This window comes from Carcharodon carcharias, chromosome 10 (genome assembly GCF_017639515.1).
Source record: "Carcharodon carcharias isolate sCarCar2 chromosome 10, sCarCar2.pri, whole genome shotgun sequence".
NCBI classification, from domain to species: Eukaryota; Metazoa; Chordata; class Chondrichthyes; order Lamniformes; family Lamnidae; genus Carcharodon; species Carcharodon carcharias.
In genome coordinates, this window is record NC_054476.1 from 127,732,275 (window position 1) to 127,755,227 (window position 22,953).

Sequence of the window (22,953 nt, forward strand, 5' to 3'; positions counted from 1 at the left end):
ATTTGTAGTGTATGTTAATGATTTAGAAGTGAATATAGGAGGTATGATCGATCAGTAAGTTCGCAGATGACCTGAAAATTGGTGTCGCAAATAGTGAGGAGGAAAGCCTTAGATTACAGGACAATATAAATGGGCTGGTAAGATGAACAGAGCAGTGGCAAAAATAGAATTTGATCCTGAGAAGTGTGAGGTGATACATTTTGGGAGAACTAACATGGCAAGGGAATACGCAATGAATAGTAGGACCCTAGGAAGTACAGAGGATCGGAGGGACCTTGGTGTACATGTTCATAGATCCCTGAAGGCAGCAGCACAGGCAGATAAGGTGGTTAAGAAGGCATATGGGAGATTTGCATAGATATAAGAGCAGGGAGGTTATGTTGGAGTTGTATAAAACACTAGTTACAGCAGAGCAGGACTACTGTGTGCAATTCTGGTCACCACTCTATTGGAAGGATGTGATTGCACTGGAGAGGGTACAGAGGAGATTCACCAGGATGTTGCCTGGGCTGGAGCATTTCAGTTATGACGTGAGTCTGGATAGGCTAGGGTTGTTTTCCTTAAGAGCAGATAAGGCCGAAGTACCTGATAGAGGTACAAAATTATGAGGGGCATAGATAGGGTGGATAGGAAGGAACTTTTCCCCTTAGTGGAGGTGTCAACAACCAGTGGGCATTGGTTTAAGATAAAGGGGAAAGAGGTTTAGAGGGGATTTGAGGAAAACTTTTCACCCAGAGAGTGGTTGGAATCTGGAACACACTGCCTGAGGTGGTGGTAGAGGCAGGAACCCTCACCTCATTTAAGAAGTATTTAGATGAGCACTTGAAATGCCATAGCATACACGGCTATGGGTCAAGTTGGAAAATGGGATTATATTAGGAAGGCGCTTAATGGCTGGCACAGACACAGTGGGCTGAAGGGCCTGTTTCTGTGCTGCACAACTATGAGTCTATGAATGGACATACTATTTATAAAGGTGATTAAGTCATAATGAACTTCTACAGCATTAATTGACATGTTTACAAACTGAATATAGATGTATAGTTACATAGTAAAAGGAGATGGCAGTCATATCCGTTTAGTGCACATCATTATAGGAAAAGAGTTATACAGCTATGTGAAGCTAAACAGGTCAACATACATGATTGCAAATAAGAGATTCTGTTAACATACTGGACAGGGGTTGGGCAGGGGAGGCATTGATGCTGTATCCTACATTTAGGATGGCCACTGTCAGAGGCTATGAATACTGAACACCGTTGCAGCGCAAGGGAATGACATCACATGTGGAGACCACATCATCTCATACACACACACACACACACACACACACACACACACACATCATTGTGCATGAAGATTGATGGCGGTTCCAGATGGAAAAGACACAATGGGAAGTGGACAATGCTGACTTGGAAGTAAATGACAGATTGGGGGTGGGGGATGTAGGGAAGGCTGGGGATTGGGGGTGTGGGGATGGGGTCTGGAAAACAATATGAAAACCAACTTCGGTTTTCCATGTCCCAGTCAGTTTGAGGTTGCTGTAGACAGGGAAAGGAACGAGCACAGACCCCTGCCAATGCTTCTCTGTGGCAAGTCTATTAAGCCACAGACATATAGCCATCCAACACTGGTTAAAAACCAAACTGCCCAGTATAAAATTGGATGAATAGTCATCCTACCTACATGTGCATTGGTGGGTGCAAGCAGGCTGTACTCACATTGTGATTATATCTTTGTATGACCTCCAGGAAGAGCGTGGGCCTGTCTTGGACAGGTTTGGTGAAGATCTGCAGCAGGTAGCCTTTCTCATCAAAATCCACAAGAATTTTGAGTTCCTGTTACACATACACAATGAACAGTTTCCATGCTGCACACACTCGCTCTCATCAATGACTATTTACTGTACTATAGACTAAAAGAAATTATTCTACTTATTCCAGATATGTTGCTCTCAGATTGGTAGTGCCCAATAGCAGCCCCAGTCCACTTTGAGACTGCAAAGTTAACATTCATCTGGCACACTGTGATTTGAAAACAAGATCCACACAGCAATCCACCACAATCTCCGGTGGGCAACACTGCCAGCTGAAGCGGAGGTGGAGGAACTGGAGCAGCAATGTCCCATGCTAGTTTGTTGGAGTCATGACAAGGACTCTTGCACTTTCCTGCCCCACAAAGATAAACAGTAGCTTACTCACTGGCTCCTTGTTGGCTGAACCACCAGCACTCTCCTAAAATGGCAAACAGGGCCCTGTATATGTCATCAGACCACCCCCCACCCACCACCCCTCCCCTTTTACATTTGTTAATGGGTTGGCCAAGTGACTCAGGCTGGCAATCTTACCACTCAGCAGTTGGCCTGGGAAGGCTTCTGGTGGCCACTGTGATGGCAGAAGGGTGCAGTCTACCATTTCTGGGACAATAGCCCGGCTACCACCTGAAAAACATTGGATGTACGGCTGGAAATGAAATCCTTTCCATTCACCACTGTTGGCACTTTGACCATGATGGCAGGGGGTGGTGTCCCTCTGTGGAGGCAGTAGCGCTGCTTTTTTGCGTTACTGGCTTGCCTTCCATAATAGGCTTGCCACCCGAGGATAATATAAACACCATCAATGTACATGTCCAATTATAAAGTTCCTTTTTGAGAAACCTCATGCATGTTTTGATGTTGTGATAGAAGATGATTCCCTATTGCTGGGGTTGCCTGTTTAATTGTTTGGCTGTGCATTATATTTAGTCTCTGCTCTGTGGGATCACTCAGATGTACCTGTAACTTCTTAAGGTCCTCTTTCACCTTGACTTTTGCAGTCTTTAATTTTTCTTTCAGCTGATCGTAGTAGGAGTCTGGGGTCATCAGGAACTCCATCCCACGGCTTTTTAAACTTATGATCTGCCAGCATATGGGAACAGTAATCAGTGATAGTTAAAAAAAAACACAGCTCTCTGCCCTTGATAATTAGAATGCCACCAAAGAATTGTGAGAATGTAACAGAATCACTGCATCATACAGTCCAAGGAGAGGGTATCACTGGTAAATAGTCACACAGTCCAAGAGATGGGCACTGGGAGATAATCGCAGTATCATCACCTCTTAATCTAAGGGATAGGCATTTGGGAACATTCATATTATCACTAGCTCTTCACACAATTAATGATTTCAAAAGGTAATTAGACACAAGGGAAATAAAATTACAGGGCTATGGGGATAGAATGGGCGAATGGAATTGACTAGATTGCTCTACATGGAGCTAGCATGGTCTCCATGGGCTGAATGGCCTCTGGCTGTGCCATAATGATTGTGACTGACAGATAACTGACATTCACTCTCCAGGATCACACAGGAAAAATGGCCACTGAGACAAGGCACCACAGTGCAAATGGCACCAGGCATCCCTGTAACTTCTCTCAGAAGTCTGTCCTTAATCTGGGTTTAAAGTACAGCAGGGAGATGGGAGAAGCTCAGAGACAGCAGAGAGGTGGGAGAGGCTCAGCAGGATGTGTGTTGTTCCAGGTGCTGCCAAGAGAGAGCGAAGTGTTTGCCTAGACATTTTTAAAATGCCTGCATAAAGTGCAATAGCGCCACCTGTCGCTATTGATGGGATAATACATGGTGAACCAGTGAATCATAAATAAAAACAAAAATACATGGAAAAACTCAGCAGGTCTGGCAGCATTGGCGGAGAATAACAAAGTTGACGTTTCGAGTCCTCATTTCGATGCAACACCTGCCCCTTCACTTCCTCTCTCCTCACCGTCCAAGGGCCCAAACACTCCTTTCAAATGAAGCAGCATTTCACTTGCATTTCCCCTTACTTAGTCTAATGCATTCGTTGCTCCCAATGCGGTCTCCTCTACATTGGAGAGACCAAACGCAGATTGGGCGACCGCTTTGCAGAACACCTTCGGTCTGTCCGCAAGAATGACCCAGACCTCCCTGTCGCTTGCCATTTTAATGCTCCGCCCTGCTCTCTTGCCCACATGTCTGTCCTTGGCTTGCTGCATTGTTCCAGTGAAGCTCAACGCAAACTGGAGGAACAGCACCTCATCTTCTGACTAGGCACTTTACAGCCTTCCGGACTGAATATTGAGTTCAACAACTTTAGATCTTGAACTCCCTCCTCCATCCCCACCCCCTTTCCGTTTCTTCCCCCTACCTTTTGTTTTTTCCAATAATTTATATAGATTTTTCTTTCCCCACCTATTTCCCTTATTTTTAAATGTATTCCACCCATGGTTTATTTCACCCCATCCCCACTAGAGCTACCTTGCTCATTCTGCTCTCCAATCTTAATTAGCACATTCTTTTAGATAATATCACCACCTTCAACACCTCTTTGTTCTTTCGTCTGTGACATCTTTTGGTTATCTGCTCCTATCACTGCTTGCTTGTCCCTACAACCTCCCCTCCTTCTCTCTCCACCCCCCCCCCCCACCCCCTTAAACCAGCTTATATTTCACTCCTTTCCTATTTCTACTTAGTTCTGTTGAAGGGTCATGAGGACTCAAAACATCAACTTTGTTCTTCTCTGCCGATGCTGCCAGACCTGCTGAGTTTTTCCAGGTATTTCTGTTTTTGCAGTGAATTATAAACCCGCTTTATACTCTGGCTGATCCACCACCACCCAAGACAATCATCACTCCCATTGTCTGAAGTACTCCCACTCCCTATAACAGGGAAAGGATAGGTTTGCTCTTGTCTCTGCATAGTGAAGAAGTTGCGAGTGACATAAGCAATTGTTAGCACCAGTGGCTTTGCATGTTTTAGTATTTTTTAAAGTTGTTTAATGGCTGATATTGGAATTGCAGCTAGTTGGGAATAGGAGAACTCCAAGATAGCATTTTAATGGAAGCACCAATAGAATAAGTGCTGTTACGAAGCAAAGCCTATCATAAAGCCAACCATTCCTATTCTGATACAAAAGCTCATTAGGTCTGTCTTTACTGTTGAGCAACTCTCAGGGAGAGCTATGTCATTAATCAAGTTCAGTCTCTGACTCAAGATGTACATGATACAAAGTAATACATTATCACATTGGGGCTGCATTGGATGAATTAAGGACTAAAGAGGGAATATAACATGTAACTCACAGACTGAATGATATCAGAGGTATTGAGAGCAATATGCTGCACTCCAGGTCCACCATAGTAATCCACGTACTCCTAGAGTGAGTGAAGGATGAAAAATGAGAGAAATCACTCAACCTACCACCAGGCACTCCCATTTCAAACACTGTGGTGCCACATGTGTTTCACTGCCTGACACTGACATTCCATGTCATGCTGCCACCTCTTACCATGCTCTGCATAACTGACATCCTTTACAGGCTGCATAATAGGCACCACCATGCTTTACCACACTCTGCATAATAGGTGGTGCTGCATGGGAAGCTTGTGAAGAGAGTTTTCCTCTGCCAATCCATAGCACCCTCCCATAAGTCAGCAGTGCAACATGCCTACAAAATGATGCAACAATCTTTCAGGTCACTGTTGACCATTACTGTTCATGCAAGCACCAAATTGAATTGTGGCCTTGTATGAGAAGGCAGAGCTCAATTTCTTCCCTTCTGCTCAGCCAGACCTGAGAGGGAAGATTCCTTCAGTTATTCCCAGGTTCCAGGGTCTACAGACATGGCTGGCAGCATCTTGGCAGATGCAACCTTCATGCAGCCTTCCTTCATGCAGCGCCATGTGTAAGACCCTCTACCACCGGAAACAATCTTCCAAGATTAGAACTAGACAATCACTCAGACCTCACTACGATACCTCTGAGGGATCACTGATGCAGTCGTTACTGGGAAAAAGAGCCTCCACCAGGAACTTCTGCCAATGAGGTAATGATGCCCATTTCAGCAGATGTGGGGGTTGGGGAGTAGGAGGGCACAGAACACCTGGCTGGCACCCCTCTACTGGATCCCTTTTCCTCTGAACATGTCAGTTCAAAGGATTTCTGACGACAAACCTTCTGGAGCCAAAAAAGGGTGCATGGGGAAAAATAAACAAATAACATCAAGTGGCACAAAAACTCATAAAAGACGAATGCCGGTTGGAAAAAGAATACAACAGTGGCCTTTAAAATGCTTATCACACTTGCCTTTAAAATCTAAGCCTGCCTGCAGATCTGATTGATGTCTGCCCCATCAGGTTTTCGTGGTCATGTTAGAAACTCAACATCCAGCAGATCTTCATGTTAGAAAAGGTACGCAGCCCTTCCTGCCTCCTTTTATATATGGCAATGAAGCTTCTGCCTGCTTTGGGATGGAGATTTGGATACCCGCTCCATGCCCAACCAGAATACAGGACACAGTTTAAATCCAACAGGAATCTGGCAGAACTGTTTTTCAAACTTCTACAATCCCACTTGTGCTCCAAATCAGAGAGCTAAAAATTGGTCCCCGTCATTCTGATTATGAAACCTAAGGTAAGCTTTTCCATTTACTGCTGTGTCTCACACTTGCTGAGATATTCAATCCATTTTATTTGGCAAATCAAACATCAAATTCTATACTAGGTAGCCATCCCAACTTGTCGCAGCCCAACTTCCAGTCCATTTCAGTTTTGCCTTCCCCACCCCCCCCCCCCCCCCGCTCCAATTCCCTAGTTAACAAAAAGTAGCCTCCCTGAGTATTGAAAGTTCAGCTATTGATGCTGGTTAGTGAATGTCAGATGAAATTGCTCACACCTGGATTTGGGATTTTTTCTTTCCTGTCGCTGGCTCGTTGATGGGCATCTTGATGGTCTCCTCATAGTTGGTCACAACAATGGAACGCAAGGAGCTGTAATTTGTGTGGATCTGTTTGTCATCCACTGACCAGTATCGATGAAACATCAGACACTTCTGGTACCTGAAATGAAGGTCAGAGTTCATGTTACTGAGTTCCAGCCACTTTGTACCACAAGTTTCTACATTACAGCTGCAGGGAACAGTACTTAAGGGAGGGACAAAGTCTAGTCTCTGAGCTTCTCCAAAATGCAGCATTTTCAAAGGATAATGTACCTGACCAGTTTACACTGGCCCTCCCTCTGATCTGTAACAGTATATTGTTCTCTCTGGGTGTTGCTCCTGACTTTGCTATATAATTCCTGCTGTCATACTATGTACATGTGTGGATTCCCTGAGTGTACAGGATTTCACACTAATCAATAGCTTTTTACCAGAACTCAACGTGGACTCCATGATCCAAATTGTCCACCCTTGCTGCATAGGTTCTGTAACCCAAACTGCCTTACTCTCACGAGATGAAAATTTCCCCCCATCACTACATGGGGATTCCAGATCAAGACTGCCCTATTTTGTCCTCACTGCATCTAGACTGCAGCACTCTTACTATGTCCAGTTCGCATCCCAGACTATTGCACATCCACTTCAAATGCCAATCACCCTCCGGTAAAATATTGGGAAGATCAAGCCATTGCCTTTGGCAGTGACACAGGCTCTGTGCCCTCACCAATTCCATTGACCTTGTTGATCACTGTCTCCAGTTCACAACCTGGTACATTCCCCCCTCCCATTTGCTGCTTAATTAGTGCCTGTGTCTTCAGCTACCCAGGCCCTAAGCTCTGGGATTCCCTTCCTAAATCTCTCCTACTTTTAAAACAAACATTAAAACCTACCTCTTTGACCAAGTTTCCAGTCATTTCCCTCCCACCCTCCTCTACAAACCTGCAATGTGGCATCTATTTTTCTTATGCTTCTGTGAAGCGATATGGAATGTTTTTTCTACATTAAAAATATATAAATGCAAATTGTCATTGTTGGTGGTGTTATCCCAAGCTGCATGTCTAGACCACCCCATGCTCATAACAAAGGGACCATGTCCCAAATCATCTTCCCCCGCTGCCGCAATCCCACCCCCGCACCCTCCCCACCCCCATATGGGATTAGCATCCATTTTTGATTACATGGGATAAAATAGCAGATGCATTTTGATTTTATATGAGAGACTGGCTCATACCATTCTACCACAGGCACCATCTCATCGTCTGGCTGGTTTCCCACGATGTGGTCAATGAAATTCAGACTCACAGGGGGCCTGGGATAGAGATACAAATATCAGGCAATACCGCTGCAACCATCATTTCATAAAGTTCACAGTCTGTAATATACATGAGTACCTCACCTGAGTACTTACCTTTCCTGAATATAGCTGCACTCATCACTGTGTATTACAGTATTTCCGAGAATGAGGCACTGGCTGTAATAGTGGTCCTGGACAAAAAATTAGTAACCACTGTGCAATCTCAGCTGTGGTTACCTCCTCTGACTTTGGATGACCTTTCAACTTATAGTCTGCTTCAGCCATATTATACTGTATGTATACACTGAGCGGCTTAGTTTGAAATGTGAGTTAACAGAAGACACTGGGTTGTGCACTAGCTTTAAGTTCTAACACGATGCAGCACAGAATCTTTGGACACATGTTAGCAGCAGCCAATGGGAAGTACAGATCATGTATCCCTTATCCCTTGGGGCTGATTGTGTTTCGGGATTCAGATATTTTTGGTTTTTGGATGTGCTCAGTTTTCAGATGAACGGACAAAGGATATTCGACTGTAGCAGAGACAGAACGTTCAGCATGCTGAGTGAGGACCAGGTACTCACTAGAGGAAATGGGAGAGCAGGAGTCCCGCACAGGTTGATGCATTCCTGTTTTGCTGATGCCCCAACCCTTTGTACCATCCTTTAAAATCTGCCCCAAAGTAAAAGTTTCCAAATGTATTGATCCACTCACAGTATGGGAAGGAGTGGGTCCCTGAAAAGAGGCTCCTTGTATCCAGGCAGGAAGGTGCCGCAGTATGGACCCAGATACTCCACAAACGTGTGTGTTGTATCCCCGTACTGAAAGCAAGAGCAGAGCAAAAGATGTTAGAAACACACTGTATCGTCCATGATCTTCGGATTCAGAGACTTTGTCAAGGCTTGCAGTATAGAAATCATTAGTGTTGAAAACCCAGCACAACCATACCAGACTGGGGTGGATAAACCATTCCTCATATTTATATAGTAAATCATATGCAGAAGCTGACTATAAGTAACATAGCGTAGCTAAATTATTTTGCAATTTTTCTCCTGGAGCCATCAACTATAAGTGGCTTAAGAGTTTTGTAGCTGCTGGCTGCCCACCAGTGCATCACACAGATTTACAATTCCTCCTGTGACTTAGGCAGTGAGTATCAGCAGAATATTTGACTGTGGACGGATCACCACCAAGTCTCTTCCTGCTTTCACTTCACATACCCACACAATTGCTGGCAGGGGTCACTTGATAGTCACTGTGAAAGGGAACCATGACTGTTTTAGTTTCCTTTCCCTATCCTAGGACCATTGGATCAGTGAGATAGTGGGAGCTTGAGTTTGTGCTTACTGTTGAAGTATTATTCTTGGAAAGATTGACCAGGATGGGACCAGGAATTTCCTGCAATACTTACAGTTTTCAGAACAGCATACTTCACTTTTCCATAGTTATCCTCCTCAATCCATGGCTCCTTCACAATGATGGCTCCATGCTCCTTCGCTTTCTGTAAATGGAGATAAACTGTAAGACAATTTCATACTCAAGGCATCATCTTGGCACAATCAGGACAAAAGGATAACTTGCTGCGGCAGTGTCAACATCCTAGAATCCCCTACCTAACAGTACCTTCATCAAATGACAAGGGTCTAAAAAGATTCACCACTACTACCTGGGTAACTAGGGATGGGCAATAAATGTAGACTTTGCCAGTGACACTCAAGAATGAACCTATATTTTCTGGAATTATGGAACCAAGAACAATTAAGTAACTAACCAGTAAAACAAAAAGTAACTTTTTCTGATGATCTGATTAGTTTAAACACAGAGGCCCAGATGTTTGCTTCCAGGTCAGGTGTGTAGAGACGGGAGAAATCCTAGCTCTTATTGGCCTACACCAGCTACTCACCCTCTAACCTCATGTTCACCTTTATATCCTTACATGTCTTCACCACACCCTTTGTTGAAATCTCCTGCAGCCTTATATTCCCTCCAAGAAGCTCCAATCCTTGATTCTGGTCTTGTGTTTCTTCCTTTTTTGAGCTGCTCCCTCCACCATCCCCACAACTAAAGCCTTAAGCAACTTGCAACTTACACTCTAGGACACCCTCCCAGAAGATCTCTGTTTCCCTCTCCATCTTTTAAAATCTTCTCAAAACCCATCTCTTCAGCGAAGGTTTCTAACACCTCTCTTAATCTTTCCCTTCCTGGTTCAGTGCCTGTTTTAAATTGCAAGTATTCATGAAATGTTTGGGGACGTTTCTTTATGTTAAGGGGATTATACAAATACAAGTTTTTGGAAAGTATTACATCTCACAATAATGATAGCAGCCGGAGAATGCCCACTTAGAAATTCCCTGGGTTCGGAGTTTTTGCTGATCCAGGATATGCCTTTCCTACAGGAAGGATAGAATATTTGCAATGAATCAGCACAGAGTTGGAAACTCCACATTCCGACTCCATTGGCTGGAGAACAGTTTGCAGCACCAGAAAGGGTAAAGATAAAATGAGGACAGACACTGACCTCGGCTGCACTGACAAAGTAGAAATATGGAAAATTTAAGGCACAGAAGGAGGCCATTGGGCCCATTGTGTTTATGCTGGCCAAAAAAAGAGCTATCCAACCTAACCCAACTTTCAAGCTCCTGATTCATAGCCCTGTAGGTTACATCTCTTCAAATACATAGTCAACAGAATCAATAGCAGCTGTTTGAAGAACGATTGAGAAATATCTGGTGTAAGGATGATGAACTCTGAGATTCTGCAATGTCTAAGCTAGAAGGAAATCATTAACTTAGAGTGACTGGGATGGCAGCACGTCACGGAGAACCTGCTGGTAAAGGATGCTTGGTGTAGCCAAGCCCACAAGTGGACAGAAAGGGGAATTTTTTTAATAATGTTGTGCACTTGACAGCACTGATGTGGAAAATGAAACAAGTGCTCAATTAGACACATACTTTTTTTTAAAGCAGCACCATTTACGGTTCCCCTTTTAATCATCAGAATTACTGAGCAATCAACCCTGAATCCACCAAATCAAGTTCAGTCCTAAATGATTGGACACTATAACAAGGATCTGCTTCCAAGGAAAATTCATTACTCACCCAGCTCCCACCCCCCACCAAATTCGTGTTCTACAGCTCAAAGAGAATGCTCTCCTTGATGAACATAAGGACAGTGGCCCCTGATGGACATGTTGCTTCATGACCCTTCTTTTGGTTCATACCTTCACCAGGAAGTTGCAGTCTTCCACTTGAAATGCGATGTCCTTCACACCATCGCCGTGTTTCCCTAAATGTTCGGTCATTTCTAAAGCAGACATATAACCTGTCAGGACACAGCTCAGGGCAGAGCAAGAAATAGAATAACATACACAGCCAGAGGGGTGCAGACATGGACCAAGCAGCCCAGATTGGAGAAAGCAGCATAGAAATAAATTGAATAGAGTCATAGAGGTCTATAGCACAGAAAAAGGCCCTTCAGCCCATTGAATCTGCGCCGGTCAAACAAGTATCTAACTATTCTAATCCCTTTTTCCAGCACTAGGCCCATAGCCTTGTATGCCATGGCATCGCAAGTGCACGTCCAAATACTTCTTAAATGTTATAAGAGTTTCTGCCTCTACCACCCTTTCAGACAATGAGTTCCAGATTCCCACCACCCTCTGGGTGAAAAAATTCTTCCTCACATCCCTTCTAAACTTCCTGTCCCTTACTTTAAATCTATGCCCCCTGGTTATTGATCTCTCCACCAAGGGGAAAAGTTCCTTCTTGTCTATCCTATCTATGCCCCTGGTTATTGATCCATCCACCAAAGGGAAAAGTTCCTTCCTGTCTACCCTATCTATGCCCCTCAATTTTATACACCTCAGCCATGTCCCCCATCAATCTCCTCTGCTCCAGGGAAAATAACCCCATCTATCCAATCTCTCCTCATAACTAAAACTCTCCAGCCCAGGCAACATCCTGGTAAATCTCCTCTGCACTCTCTCTAGTGAAATCACACCCTTCCTATAATGCAGATTCCAGAACTGCATGCAATACTCTAGCTATGGCCTAACCAGCGTTTTATACAGTTCCAGCATAACCTCCCTGCTCTTGTATTCTATGCCTCAGCTAATAAAGGCAAGTATCCCATATGCCTTTTTAACCACCTTATCTACCTGTCCTGCTACTTTAAGGGACCAATGGACATGCACAACAAGGTTCCTCTGATCCTGGGTACTTCCCAGGGTCCTATCATTCATCGTGTATTCCCATGTCTTTTTTGTCCTGCCCAAATGCATCACCTCACACTTATCTGGATTAAATTCAATTTGCCACTGATCAGCCCATTTGACCAGCCCATCTATATCCTCCTGTAATCTAAGGTTATCCTCCTCACTATTTACCACCCTTCCAATTTTCGGGTCATCCGCGAACTTACTGATCAACCCTCCTACATTCAAGTCTAAATCGTTTGTATATACCACAAACAGCAAGGGACCCAACACCATTCCCTGTGGAACCCCACTGGACACAAGCACCCTGTCACAAAAACACCCCTTGACCATCACCCTCTGCTTCCTGCCACTTAATCAATTCTGGATCCCATGGGCTCTTATCTTCACTATCAGTCTCCCATGTGGGTCCTTATCAAAAGCCTTGCTAAAGTCCAAGTAGACTACGTCAAATGCATTGCCCTCATCTACTCACCTCGTCACCTCTTCGAAAAATTCAATCAAATTTGTCAGTCATGACCTCCCCTTAACAAAACCATGCTGACTGTCCTTGATTAATCCCTGCCTCTCCAAGTGTAGATTAATTCTGTCCCTCAGAATTGCTTCCAATAGTTTCCCCACCACTGAGGTTAGACTGACTGTCCTGTGGTTCCCTGGTTTATCCCTTCCCCCCTTCTTAAATAATGGTACCACATTGGCTGTCCCCCAGTCCTCAGGCACCTCTCCTGTGGCCACAGAGGTATTGAAAATTATTGCCAGTGCCCCAGCTATCTCCCCCCTTGCCTCACTCAACAGCCTGGGATACATTTCATCCGGGCCTGGAGATTTATCTACTTTTAAGTCTGCCAGACCACTGAGAACCTCCCCCATTTCTATGCTAATTTCTTTAATTATATCACAGTCCTGCTGCCTGATTTCCATACCCACGTCATCCCTCTCACTTGTGAACACCGACACAAAGTATTCATTTAGAACCCTTCAAGGTGTGGTCTAACTAGTGCCTTGTATAGCTTTAGTAAGACTTCTCTATTTTTATACTCCATTCCCTTTGAAATAAAGGTCAACATTCCATTTGCCTTCCCTATTACCTGCTGAACTTGTATGCTAGCTTCTTGTGATTCATGCACGAGGACCCCAAATCCCCCTGTGCTGCAGAAAGATGCCATGGCACAGTCACTGGTGGAGGTGCTCAGAGCCCCTTGCAATGTCTTTATTAAGGTTTACACCATCATGTTTAAGCTAACAGCACAGCCTTACAGTGTGGGTTAGGAGAATGCCTACACACACACACACACAGATTAGAAATGAGAAATTGAGTCCAAAAATAAAAGTTAAAAAGATATACAAATCAGTCCTTTGGCTTGTCAGTGAGGAGTAGATGGTGAAGCGTTGTGGCCGTGAAGTTGGGGTGATTCCAGTCGTGCTGACTTTGGCAGTTGAGCAGTTGGTTTTGGAGATTCTTGGTTCTGCAGGTTAGCTGAACAGGGCTGTCCTATTTCCTTTTCTGTGGCTTTGCTGACTTGTGACTTACGTTCAGAAATGAGAGAGAGAGAAGACTTTTATCTGCCAGCGCAGGAATGCCCAGTTGGTGTTCTTCAGCTGTGGCCTTCACAGCACAAACACACCAGAACAGAACAGAACACCAGACTAGCACACAGAACTAGGGCTGCAGTTGGCTTTTTTAGACCCCTTTTCTGGAATGGAAAAAACAAATATGTCTTTCGCCCAGATCTGTTTTCTTTTGACTCAGTTCATGTTCACAGTCTGGGATATAACTCAACAGGATGTCATTTCGGCTGAGATGGTAATCATTTTCCATTATCTCCATAACCACAGGAGATTACAGTTCAGTTTGCAGTGTATCCTTTCCTTTGAAGTGCGTCTGCCTGAAGTAGACTGTGTCACACCTTTTAGGTGCGATATTCCATTCTGTCAAAACTAGTTGGTCAAGTAATCCACATAGGAATTTTCCAGTAAATGGTTATCTTACAGTCTCAGCCAGCTTTTGCTTGTATGCCCTTTTTTTTTTAAAAGCACATGTCTTGCTTAAAAGTTCAATATGTCCATAAATAATTCGGAGATAGGATCCATGGTCATGACACTGAGGAGGGGATGGAAGAGCTGTATGTCTCCTCTGATGAGGAGGACGTCAAAGGGGATATCAGTGATGAGGTTCTCAAAGGTGAGGATGCCGGCAATGAGGCACTGGCCAGACAAGGCAGGCGCGCTTGGGAGACTCTCATAGCCACAAGATTTATGGAGGATGGTGACGAGATGCCCTGAGGACAGACCTGACATCCTCACTCTGCATCTGTGAACGTTTGACTCCTGTGTGGCTGATGGAAGCGCACATACCCTCAGTGCTCAGACTCATCTCATGGAGATGCAGCGGAGGCTCTAGTAGTCGCTAGATTCCAGGAGGATGGTGATGACATGCAGTGAGGACACTCCATTGATCTTCACATTGCCTCTGTGAATGTCTGACTCCTGTCTGGCTGAGAGAAGCTCACTTGTGCTCTATGAACAGAGTCATAACATGGAGACAGCCATAAAACTTTAAATGCACCTGACCCTTTGTCAGCCTTCAGCACCTGAGCCCTTCAGGAGCACACCGTCACTGGTCACAGATGCTGAAGAGATGGGGGTCAGCCCCACCTTAAAGGTGCTGAGAGCACACAGAGAGAATGTTGGAACTCTTTGATGCCTGTCCACGACATTCTGGCAGCAATGACAAGCACCCATTGAGGTGCAGGCATCAGTAATGTTTCCAGTGAGTGTGAAGCTGGACCATCACTTTGGTCTGAAGGCTGCACACAGCACGGGGAAGAGGCCCTGGAGTGAGACACCCGCCTTTTATCTTGTGCAGGAACCAAGGTTTCACCACTGAATAACATGAACACTGCTTATCATAACAAAGAGCCACAGGCAAGGAGACATTCTTGGGAGTTTATTTACAATAGTGAACATTATCTATAAGTGATTAATACCCATGCCTAGGCTGTGCAGCTACATCTTCTTAACATTCCTAACCCTGCAGCTACTTCTTGGTGCTCCCCCAAATCCACAGCAAAGGTGGAGGCAGCCTGCTGACTGCTATGCCCTGTCTGCAATCCCCTTGGTGGGCATCCTTTGGAGGGCTGAGACCTGGAGGGTCCCAGCCTGCTTTTGGGTCTTGTTGTGTGGCAGTGATACCCTCCTTGGCCTGTGGAACTGGAGCTGCTGGGGTCACAGGAGGAGGGGATTTGGATGGCCCTGGGACGTGCATCTGCTGATCCTCCTCCCTCTGGGTGCCCAAGGGCCCCTCGCTAACTCTTTGAGGAGAAGGGGAAGCTGGAGTGAAATCAAGCTGTCCTGCACCCCTCTCGCATTGACACTGTTGGAGCCAGCTATGGCATCCATGATGGAGTTGAACATGCGCAGCAGTGCAGGGCCGATGTCCTGGACCATAGTCTCCAAGGTGGCCACCATCCTATCAGCATTGAGCTCGGTGCGTTGGCATGCCAGCACTATCACCTCAGACTGAATGTGGACGGACTCCTTGATCATGCCTTGCAATCTGAGGAGTGCAGCGGACACCCCTTCCCAATGTTCCCAAGCTTGTCTTTGCAGCTTCAGCAATTGGGATATGACCGAGTGCAGAGGCTCATCATCTGACTCGGACTCAGCAGATTTCTGGCCTCCAGCAGTCCCCTGAATGTCAGAAACCTGGGAAGTCCCTGCTGCCACCTGCTATGGATCAGACAGCGCTCACCAGATTGTGGCCTCGAGGCTACTCTAGAACTATGTCCCACCAAGGTGTGTGTCTCTGCACTGGTGGACGGTGTGAGTGAGCACTGTGATGAGTCTTCAATTAGGGTGTCATCAGACCCTTCTTTCTAGGTGTCTTTGGGGCTTGAGTCGAAGACCTGGGTAATGGACTCCTTCGGTTTCTTCCCAGATGTTCTGCGAAAGCAAGGAGAGATAATTAGTACATGGCAGGGGACTACGGAACAGAGGAACTCACTCACAGCATTGTTGTCTGATGGATGCTGCACTGCTGGATCCTCACTTGATTGAGCACTGCCGACCTTGCTGTCAGCACAGGAATGGTCCAGATTGTCGCCGGCCAGCTGGATGACTCTATTTTCTAAGTCTGTGAGGACCTTGAAGTCAGATATTCCTCCACCTTCTTCTTTTTGCTGTGTGCCAGGTTGTCTTGCATGATGGAGAGATTATAAGCAGGATGCCTGCCAGGTCAGATGAGAAGGATGCCTGGCATGTGTGAGTGGTGAGTGGTGCCATGGATGGTATGAGGACATGATCCATAGGGCAGATGAAAATATCTGTGAGAGAGCAAATGGTGATGGCCCTTGAACTGGCAGTGAGTGAGATTCCTGTGGATGTGTGATGGGATTGTGAGCATGTGAGTGGAGTGTGATGAGAAGAGTGACTTACCCTGGCAGAATGGAAGAGGTCATTCATTCTCTTTCATCACTGGGTGGCTGTCCCCTTTTGCAGGGCATTGGCACTGTCCACTGCTGCCATCGCCTCCCATGCTGGATGGGTAACCTTGCTTGCTAGTCCACGCCCATAGCGGGGGTGAAGGACTTTACGGTGGCCTCCACAGCATCCAATAGGTGCTCGAGGGAGGCGTCACTAAGTTTGGGGCCAGCATGTTTCCTCCCTTTGGCAGCCATGACTTTGCAACAGCTCTGATCTCTTAGAGAGAGAGCTAGCTCTGTGCAGGGGCGCTCTTTAATTCTGGCACCTGGATTACTGACAGCCTGAGGTGATGGTGGAGCGGATGAATCAGAGGCCGCCCCACCAGTGATCCAGCGTGTTTCCCGGGCATGCATTGCTAATGAGGTGGGACACGCCGGGAACGGGATGATATGACACAAAAACCTACCACTGTGGCCGGCGAATAAAACATCCTTTTTCCCACCCACCACCACACTTTGTGAAAATCTGGGATGATTCCGCCCATAATCTAGTGAGAATTTAAATGGACCATGTTCATTCACAGTTTGGCAACTAGGTGTAATTCCACAATTCTCCACTTGCAATGGGAAGTTGCACATACAGGTAATATAATTACAGAACTGGATCTACAGTGTTCTAGGCCAATGTTCAGTTCATATTACTGGTATTATGGTTTCCTCCTGGATACATAAAAGTAGCCCTGTTTCACAAAACTGCGATTGTCAGTGTTGTATCAATAGAGGCTGTACCCACCACTGAAACTACCCAAACACCAACAATGTTCCTTCACAGGGCATGCCCCAACACTAACAATGTACCTCCACAGGGCATACGCAAACATCAACAATGTACCTTCACAGGGCATACCCAAACACCAACAATGTACATCCACAGGGCATACCCAAACACCAACAATGTACCTCCACAGGGCATACCCAAATACCAACAATGTACCTCCACAGGGTGTACCTCAATTTACCAACATTGTGACAACATGGCTATATCTGAGCTCACCAACATTATACCCCAAAACATCACCACCTTTAAACAGGCTATATCATAGCTTAGATGTCACTGAACTAGCACAGGCTAGTTCATCTCACCAATACTACTAACACAGGATGTAGTTGATGTCACCAGTGCTATTAATACAGTTGGTAGTCTATTTCACCAATACTATTATTACAAGCTGTACCCCAGCTCACCAGTACTATTAACACTCTGCTAGTATAGAATGTAAGCCAACAAAACAGCAAAGGGCCCATTGCCCTGAAATCAACAGCGAGCAAAGTCTTTATTGTCAGGTTTTTAAGTTTCATCTATATCATATTTAATAGCTCTTTACAGGAACTGTTTAACCCACGTAATTTCCAATATTAAACCGACCCCAAATATAACACTCACCCTTCTCACCAGGATTCAGTGCTGACTGGAAAACAAAGAAAATCTGTTGAAAAAAAATTACAGGATCAAATTTGGAATTGAATTTCCTCAAGTTCTAAAAGTTCTGAGCAACAGAAAGGCTCATAGAAACAGGACTATAATAGTTAAAGCAAGGCGTAGAGGCCTAGCTCAGGTAACATAACTGGAGGGCCTAATCAGATAGTGTAATAATTATAGTTTGGATAAACATAGGACTGTAGCATTAAGAATAATCCTGTGTTGTAAGATTACATGACCTGTGTAAACCAATGCGTTAGCAGCGCAGGGAACCACTTCTTAAGAGTTCTTCTTTAGTTATGGAGTTTGATGCACACATGTAGTTGCTGCTGTTGCCTGGAAGACCAACTCTATAACAAACTGGCGATAAGGATAAATCAGATTTGGTATTGTACCTCGCGCAGCAATTGTGTGTATCTACATTCATTAAAAATAAAAGAAGATATATTCATACGAAATGCCACAGTTTGGCATAATCAATCCTTCTGAGCCAGCCACAGACATTTGGCCACAGACACAGGCTATAGAATGTCTTGTGTTCTACTTTCAAGCCAACAAAATCGCAGGGCAGGAAAAGAGAACGATTCTCCTGAGTATTTGTGGGAACAAGACCTATGGTTTAATTTGAAACTTGATGGCCCCCAGTGCCCCAGATTCAAAGACTTTCTGTAAATAGTGGACCTCATTAAGGGACATTTTCAACCTGCAGAGGTTCAGGTTCAATTCACGGAATTGACCCCGGGGGAGACAATTGCTACCTACGTGGTAAAGTTAAAACCACTAATGGAATGTGGCGTGCAGGAAGACACTATTCAACAAAGATTGCTGGCTGAAGGGAATCTTGATTTTAAAGCGTTAGAAATAATGCTGGCGATGGAAAGTGCTGTAAAGGATTCACAAGCAATTCAAGGGGTGCAAAATGGCACTGTTCTCTTAGTTAGGTGGGAACAGTCAGCCAAAAGTGGTGCAAAAAGCCGGGACTCCGCCACGAAGTGGGAAACAGCCTCCGTTAACCAAAAAAATGAGAGGAAACAGTTTAGCAACTAAATCAAAAAATAATTTTCATCAAGGTGGAAACAATCAGTCTTCTGGTGATTGGCACAGAAGTGAACACGTAATGAGACAGCGCAAAGTGATAATTAAACAGGCTTCCAAACAACAAACGAGGTCCAGTAAAGTCAATAGGCAGAAGAACCAGAAACAACCAATTCTGATATTTATTCATTATTCAACATGAAAGTTGGGAAGACAGAACCAATATTTGTTGCAGCGCAAGTGAATGGTAAACCATTAAAAATGTAAATAGACACAGGTGCTTCTACCACTGTAATAGGAGAACACACTTTCAGATATTTAAATAAAGGCGATCAACAATTAAATTTGGAACAAACATCTGCCATGTTGAAAACATACACAGGCGAAGAAATCCAAGTAAAAGATATCACCAGAGCAACTGTTCATTATAGACATCAATTGGCACAGCTACCAATTGGGTGGTGGTATAAAGTGAAGGGCCAAGCCTGTTAGGGCATGATTGGCTAAAGGAAATTAAATTAAATTGGTATAAAATCTTCCAGTTGAGAGCAGGTGGACCACCAGAAGTGCTAAAAAATCATGGCACCATCTTCAAGGATGAACTGGGGAAAAATCCAAGGCCCACAGGCCAAGATTTAGTGGATCCAGAAGCAACCTTCTTGAAAGCAAGACCATTGCCTTGCCCCCTGAGAGAGAAGGCTGACACTGAGCTGAACCGGCTAGAGAGGCTGGGTGTCATAAAAGCGGTTCATTACTCAGGGTGGGCAGCACCCATAGCCCCTGTCCTTAAACCAGACCAGACCATCCAGATCTGTGGGGACTATAAACTAATGGTCAACAGAGCAGCCAAACTGGATAGGTAACCCATTTCAAGATTGAAGACCTCGATGCCAAACTAGCAGGAGGGACAATGTACACAAAGCTTGACACGAGTCACGTATATCAGCAACTAGAGCTGGATGACGCCTCCCAGGAATTTGCAACCATAAATACCCACAAAGTGTTATACCAATATACATACCTGCCCTTTGGTGTTTCCTCAGCCTGTGCCATTTTTCAGAGGACAATGGCGAGCTTGCAGCAGGGACTAACTTAGGTTGTGGTCTATCTGGAACATGCACTGATAACTGGATTCACAGAAAAGGAACACTTGGCTAACCTAGAGGAAGTCCTGAAACAATTTTTAGAAGCAGGAGTGTGCCTGAAGAAGGAAAAATGCACTTTTCAAGCAAATGAAAGACATCTATTTGGGCCACCGGGTAGATGCCCAAGGTTACACCCGGTTGAAGAGAAGGTTAAAGCAATAAGAGAGGCACCTGCACCCAAGAACACCTCTGAACTTAAATCATTTTTAGTGATGATAAGTTATTATGGGTGATTTCTACTAAATTTATCCACAGTTCTGGCCCTTCTACATCACTGCTAAGAAAAAACCAGCTTTGGTTTTGGAAGGAACCCCAAAAAAAAGCCTTCATGAAAGTAAAACAGCTCTTACATTCTTCAAATTTGTTAGTGCATTATGACCAGGTGAATTGGTGCTAACCTGCGATGCATCCTCCTGTGGAGGATGGGAGCAGTACTATCTCATAAAATGGATGACGGTACAAGGAGGCCAGTAGGCTATGTACCCAAGACACCTACCACAGCTGAAAAAAGATATTCTCAGATTGAAAAGGAAGGTCTGTCGATTATCTTTGGTATAAAAAAATTCCACCAATACATGCATAGGCGACATTTCACAATAATATCAGACCACAAACCACTTTTGGGTCTGTTTAGTGAAGAAAAGGCTATACCTCCCATAGCCTCCGCAAGAAAACAAAGATGGGCCCTGATTTTGGAAGCATACAAATACATCTTTGTACATAGACCAGGGACTCATATAGCAAATGCCGATGCCCTGAATTGCCTTCTTTTGCAAGAGAACGATGAACATGTCCCAGTTCCACAGGAACTCATCTTAGTGATGAATTTTCAAGATTCCTTGCCAGTCTGTGCCAGGCAGATAAGAAACTGGATGAATCATGATCCAGTCCCTTCTCAAATGAGGGACCAAGTGTTACATGGGTTGGTCACAGGAACCAGTCTCTGATGAAGCCGAAGACACGAGATGAGCAATCAAGATGATATTCTATTATGGGGTACATGGGTAGGAGTTCCCCCACAAGGAAGGGAACCACTTTTAGTAAAGCTACACAGTACCCATCCAGGGATCTCCTGAATGAAGACCATAGTACAAAGTTACCTTTGGTGTCTGGGCATGGACGGCGATATTGAATAGTGGTGAAACACAGTTCAGTGTCAGCAGCTGCAAAAGTTGCCAGTGGTAGCCCCTTTACACCCATGGAGTGGCATGGTAAACCCTGGCTGTGATTGCACATTGATTACATTGGTCCTTTCCTTGGAATCATGTTTCTACTGATTATAGATGCTCATTCCAAGTGGTTATATGTTTATGAGTTAAAGCCACCCTTGTCAGGTGCTACTGTAGAAAAACGACACCAGACCTTCGCCATCCAGGGATTGCCAGAGGTAGTCGTCTCAGATAATGGCACTGCATTCACGAGCACTGAGTTCCAATGATTCATCAGCCCCAATGGTATCAACCACATGAAGGCTGCACTGTTCCATCCGTCAAAAATTAACAGGCGATTTGCTGGAGACCAAATTTGCTCATTTTCTATTTCACTGCAGAACAACTCCCCACACTACGACAGGAAGAACACCTGCAGAGTTACTGATGAGGTGCATCTTCGAACAAGGCTAAGCTTGATACTTCCCAATTTGGAAGGGAAGGTGGAGAAAAGTCAAGGGAACCAAAAAGCGCCTCATAATTTGCATAGTCGTGAATGACAGTTTACTGTTGGAGAAGCAGTATATGTAAAGAATTTTGGTGGAAGACCGAAGTACTTACCTGGTAAAGTAAACTCTATGACTGGATCATTGTCGTACCATGTGGAAATGGAGGGCCAGATCACCCGTAAGCATGTGGATCATTTAAGAAAAAGGGAGATACCCCAACAAAATGCTATTCCATCTGTATCCATTGCTGAACCAATGGTTCCTATTGAAGTTGCTCAACCAATGACAGACATGCCCGATGTCTCTGTCAGAGTCAAAGACACTGAACTGCATATGCCTATTGAGGTACCTGATGTTAATGCAGCTCCAGAGAATGTTTCCTACAAAAGAACCTGAAATTGTGGAGCTGCGACATTCTACATGGATCAGGAAACCACCTGAAAGACAGAACTTGTAATTTCATGGCCTGTGTAAATTTTGTAATGTCATGAGATAAATATCCTTGTAAATACAAAATGTACAGAAAAGTTAAAGGAGGAGGAATGTAGTTTTTGTTTGGATAAATGTAGGACTGTAGCTTTAAGAATAATCCTGTGTTGTAAGATCAAATGATCTGTGTAAATCAATGTGTCAGCAGTGCGGGGAATCTCTACGAGAGAATTCTTCTTTAGCTATGGAGTTTGATGCTCACATGTAGTTGCTGCTGCTGCTTTCTTGTAAATAAAGTTAAATGTTTCCACTAAGAAAGGTTGTCTGGAAGATCAGCTCTATAGCAGGTAGGCCCCAGGGCTAAGTCATGTAACAGAGCCGCAAAACCAGACTGAGAATTTCAGAATCTCCCCTCCATAGTCCTAGAAGGCCAGGGATTCATAGGTGCAGCAATGCTAAGAACATAATGAAGGAAATAGCCTTTTGATGTATTTCTTACATTTACACTGGATTGTAATATGACCACTCACTAAGGCACTGGAATTTCCAACA

General features: G+C 44.6%; 1 protein-coding gene across 1 annotated transcript in view; it reads right to left on the bottom strand.

Annotated features, from left to right (window-relative positions):
* The window catches only part of hpda (4-hydroxyphenylpyruvate dioxygenase a), a 60,458-nt gene that overhangs the window by 6,458 nt on the left and 31,047 nt on the right, over nucleotides 1–22,953 (bottom strand). The window contains exons 5-13 of the mRNA XM_041196687.1: nucleotides 18,100–18,142; nucleotides 11,242–11,324; nucleotides 9,433–9,522; nucleotides 8,736–8,842; nucleotides 7,959–8,036; nucleotides 6,686–6,848; nucleotides 5,095–5,166; nucleotides 2,774–2,896; nucleotides 1,722–1,838 (exon numbers count right to left, since the gene is read on the bottom strand). Coding sequence (XP_041052621.1) covers nucleotides 1,722–1,838; nucleotides 2,774–2,896; nucleotides 5,095–5,166; nucleotides 6,686–6,848; nucleotides 7,959–8,036; nucleotides 8,736–8,842; nucleotides 9,433–9,522; nucleotides 11,242–11,324; nucleotides 18,100–18,142 — 876 coding nt within the window. The remainder of the gene's footprint in view (nucleotides 1–1,721; nucleotides 1,839–2,773; nucleotides 2,897–5,094; nucleotides 5,167–6,685; nucleotides 6,849–7,958; nucleotides 8,037–8,735; nucleotides 8,843–9,432; nucleotides 9,523–11,241; nucleotides 11,325–18,099; nucleotides 18,143–22,953) is intronic.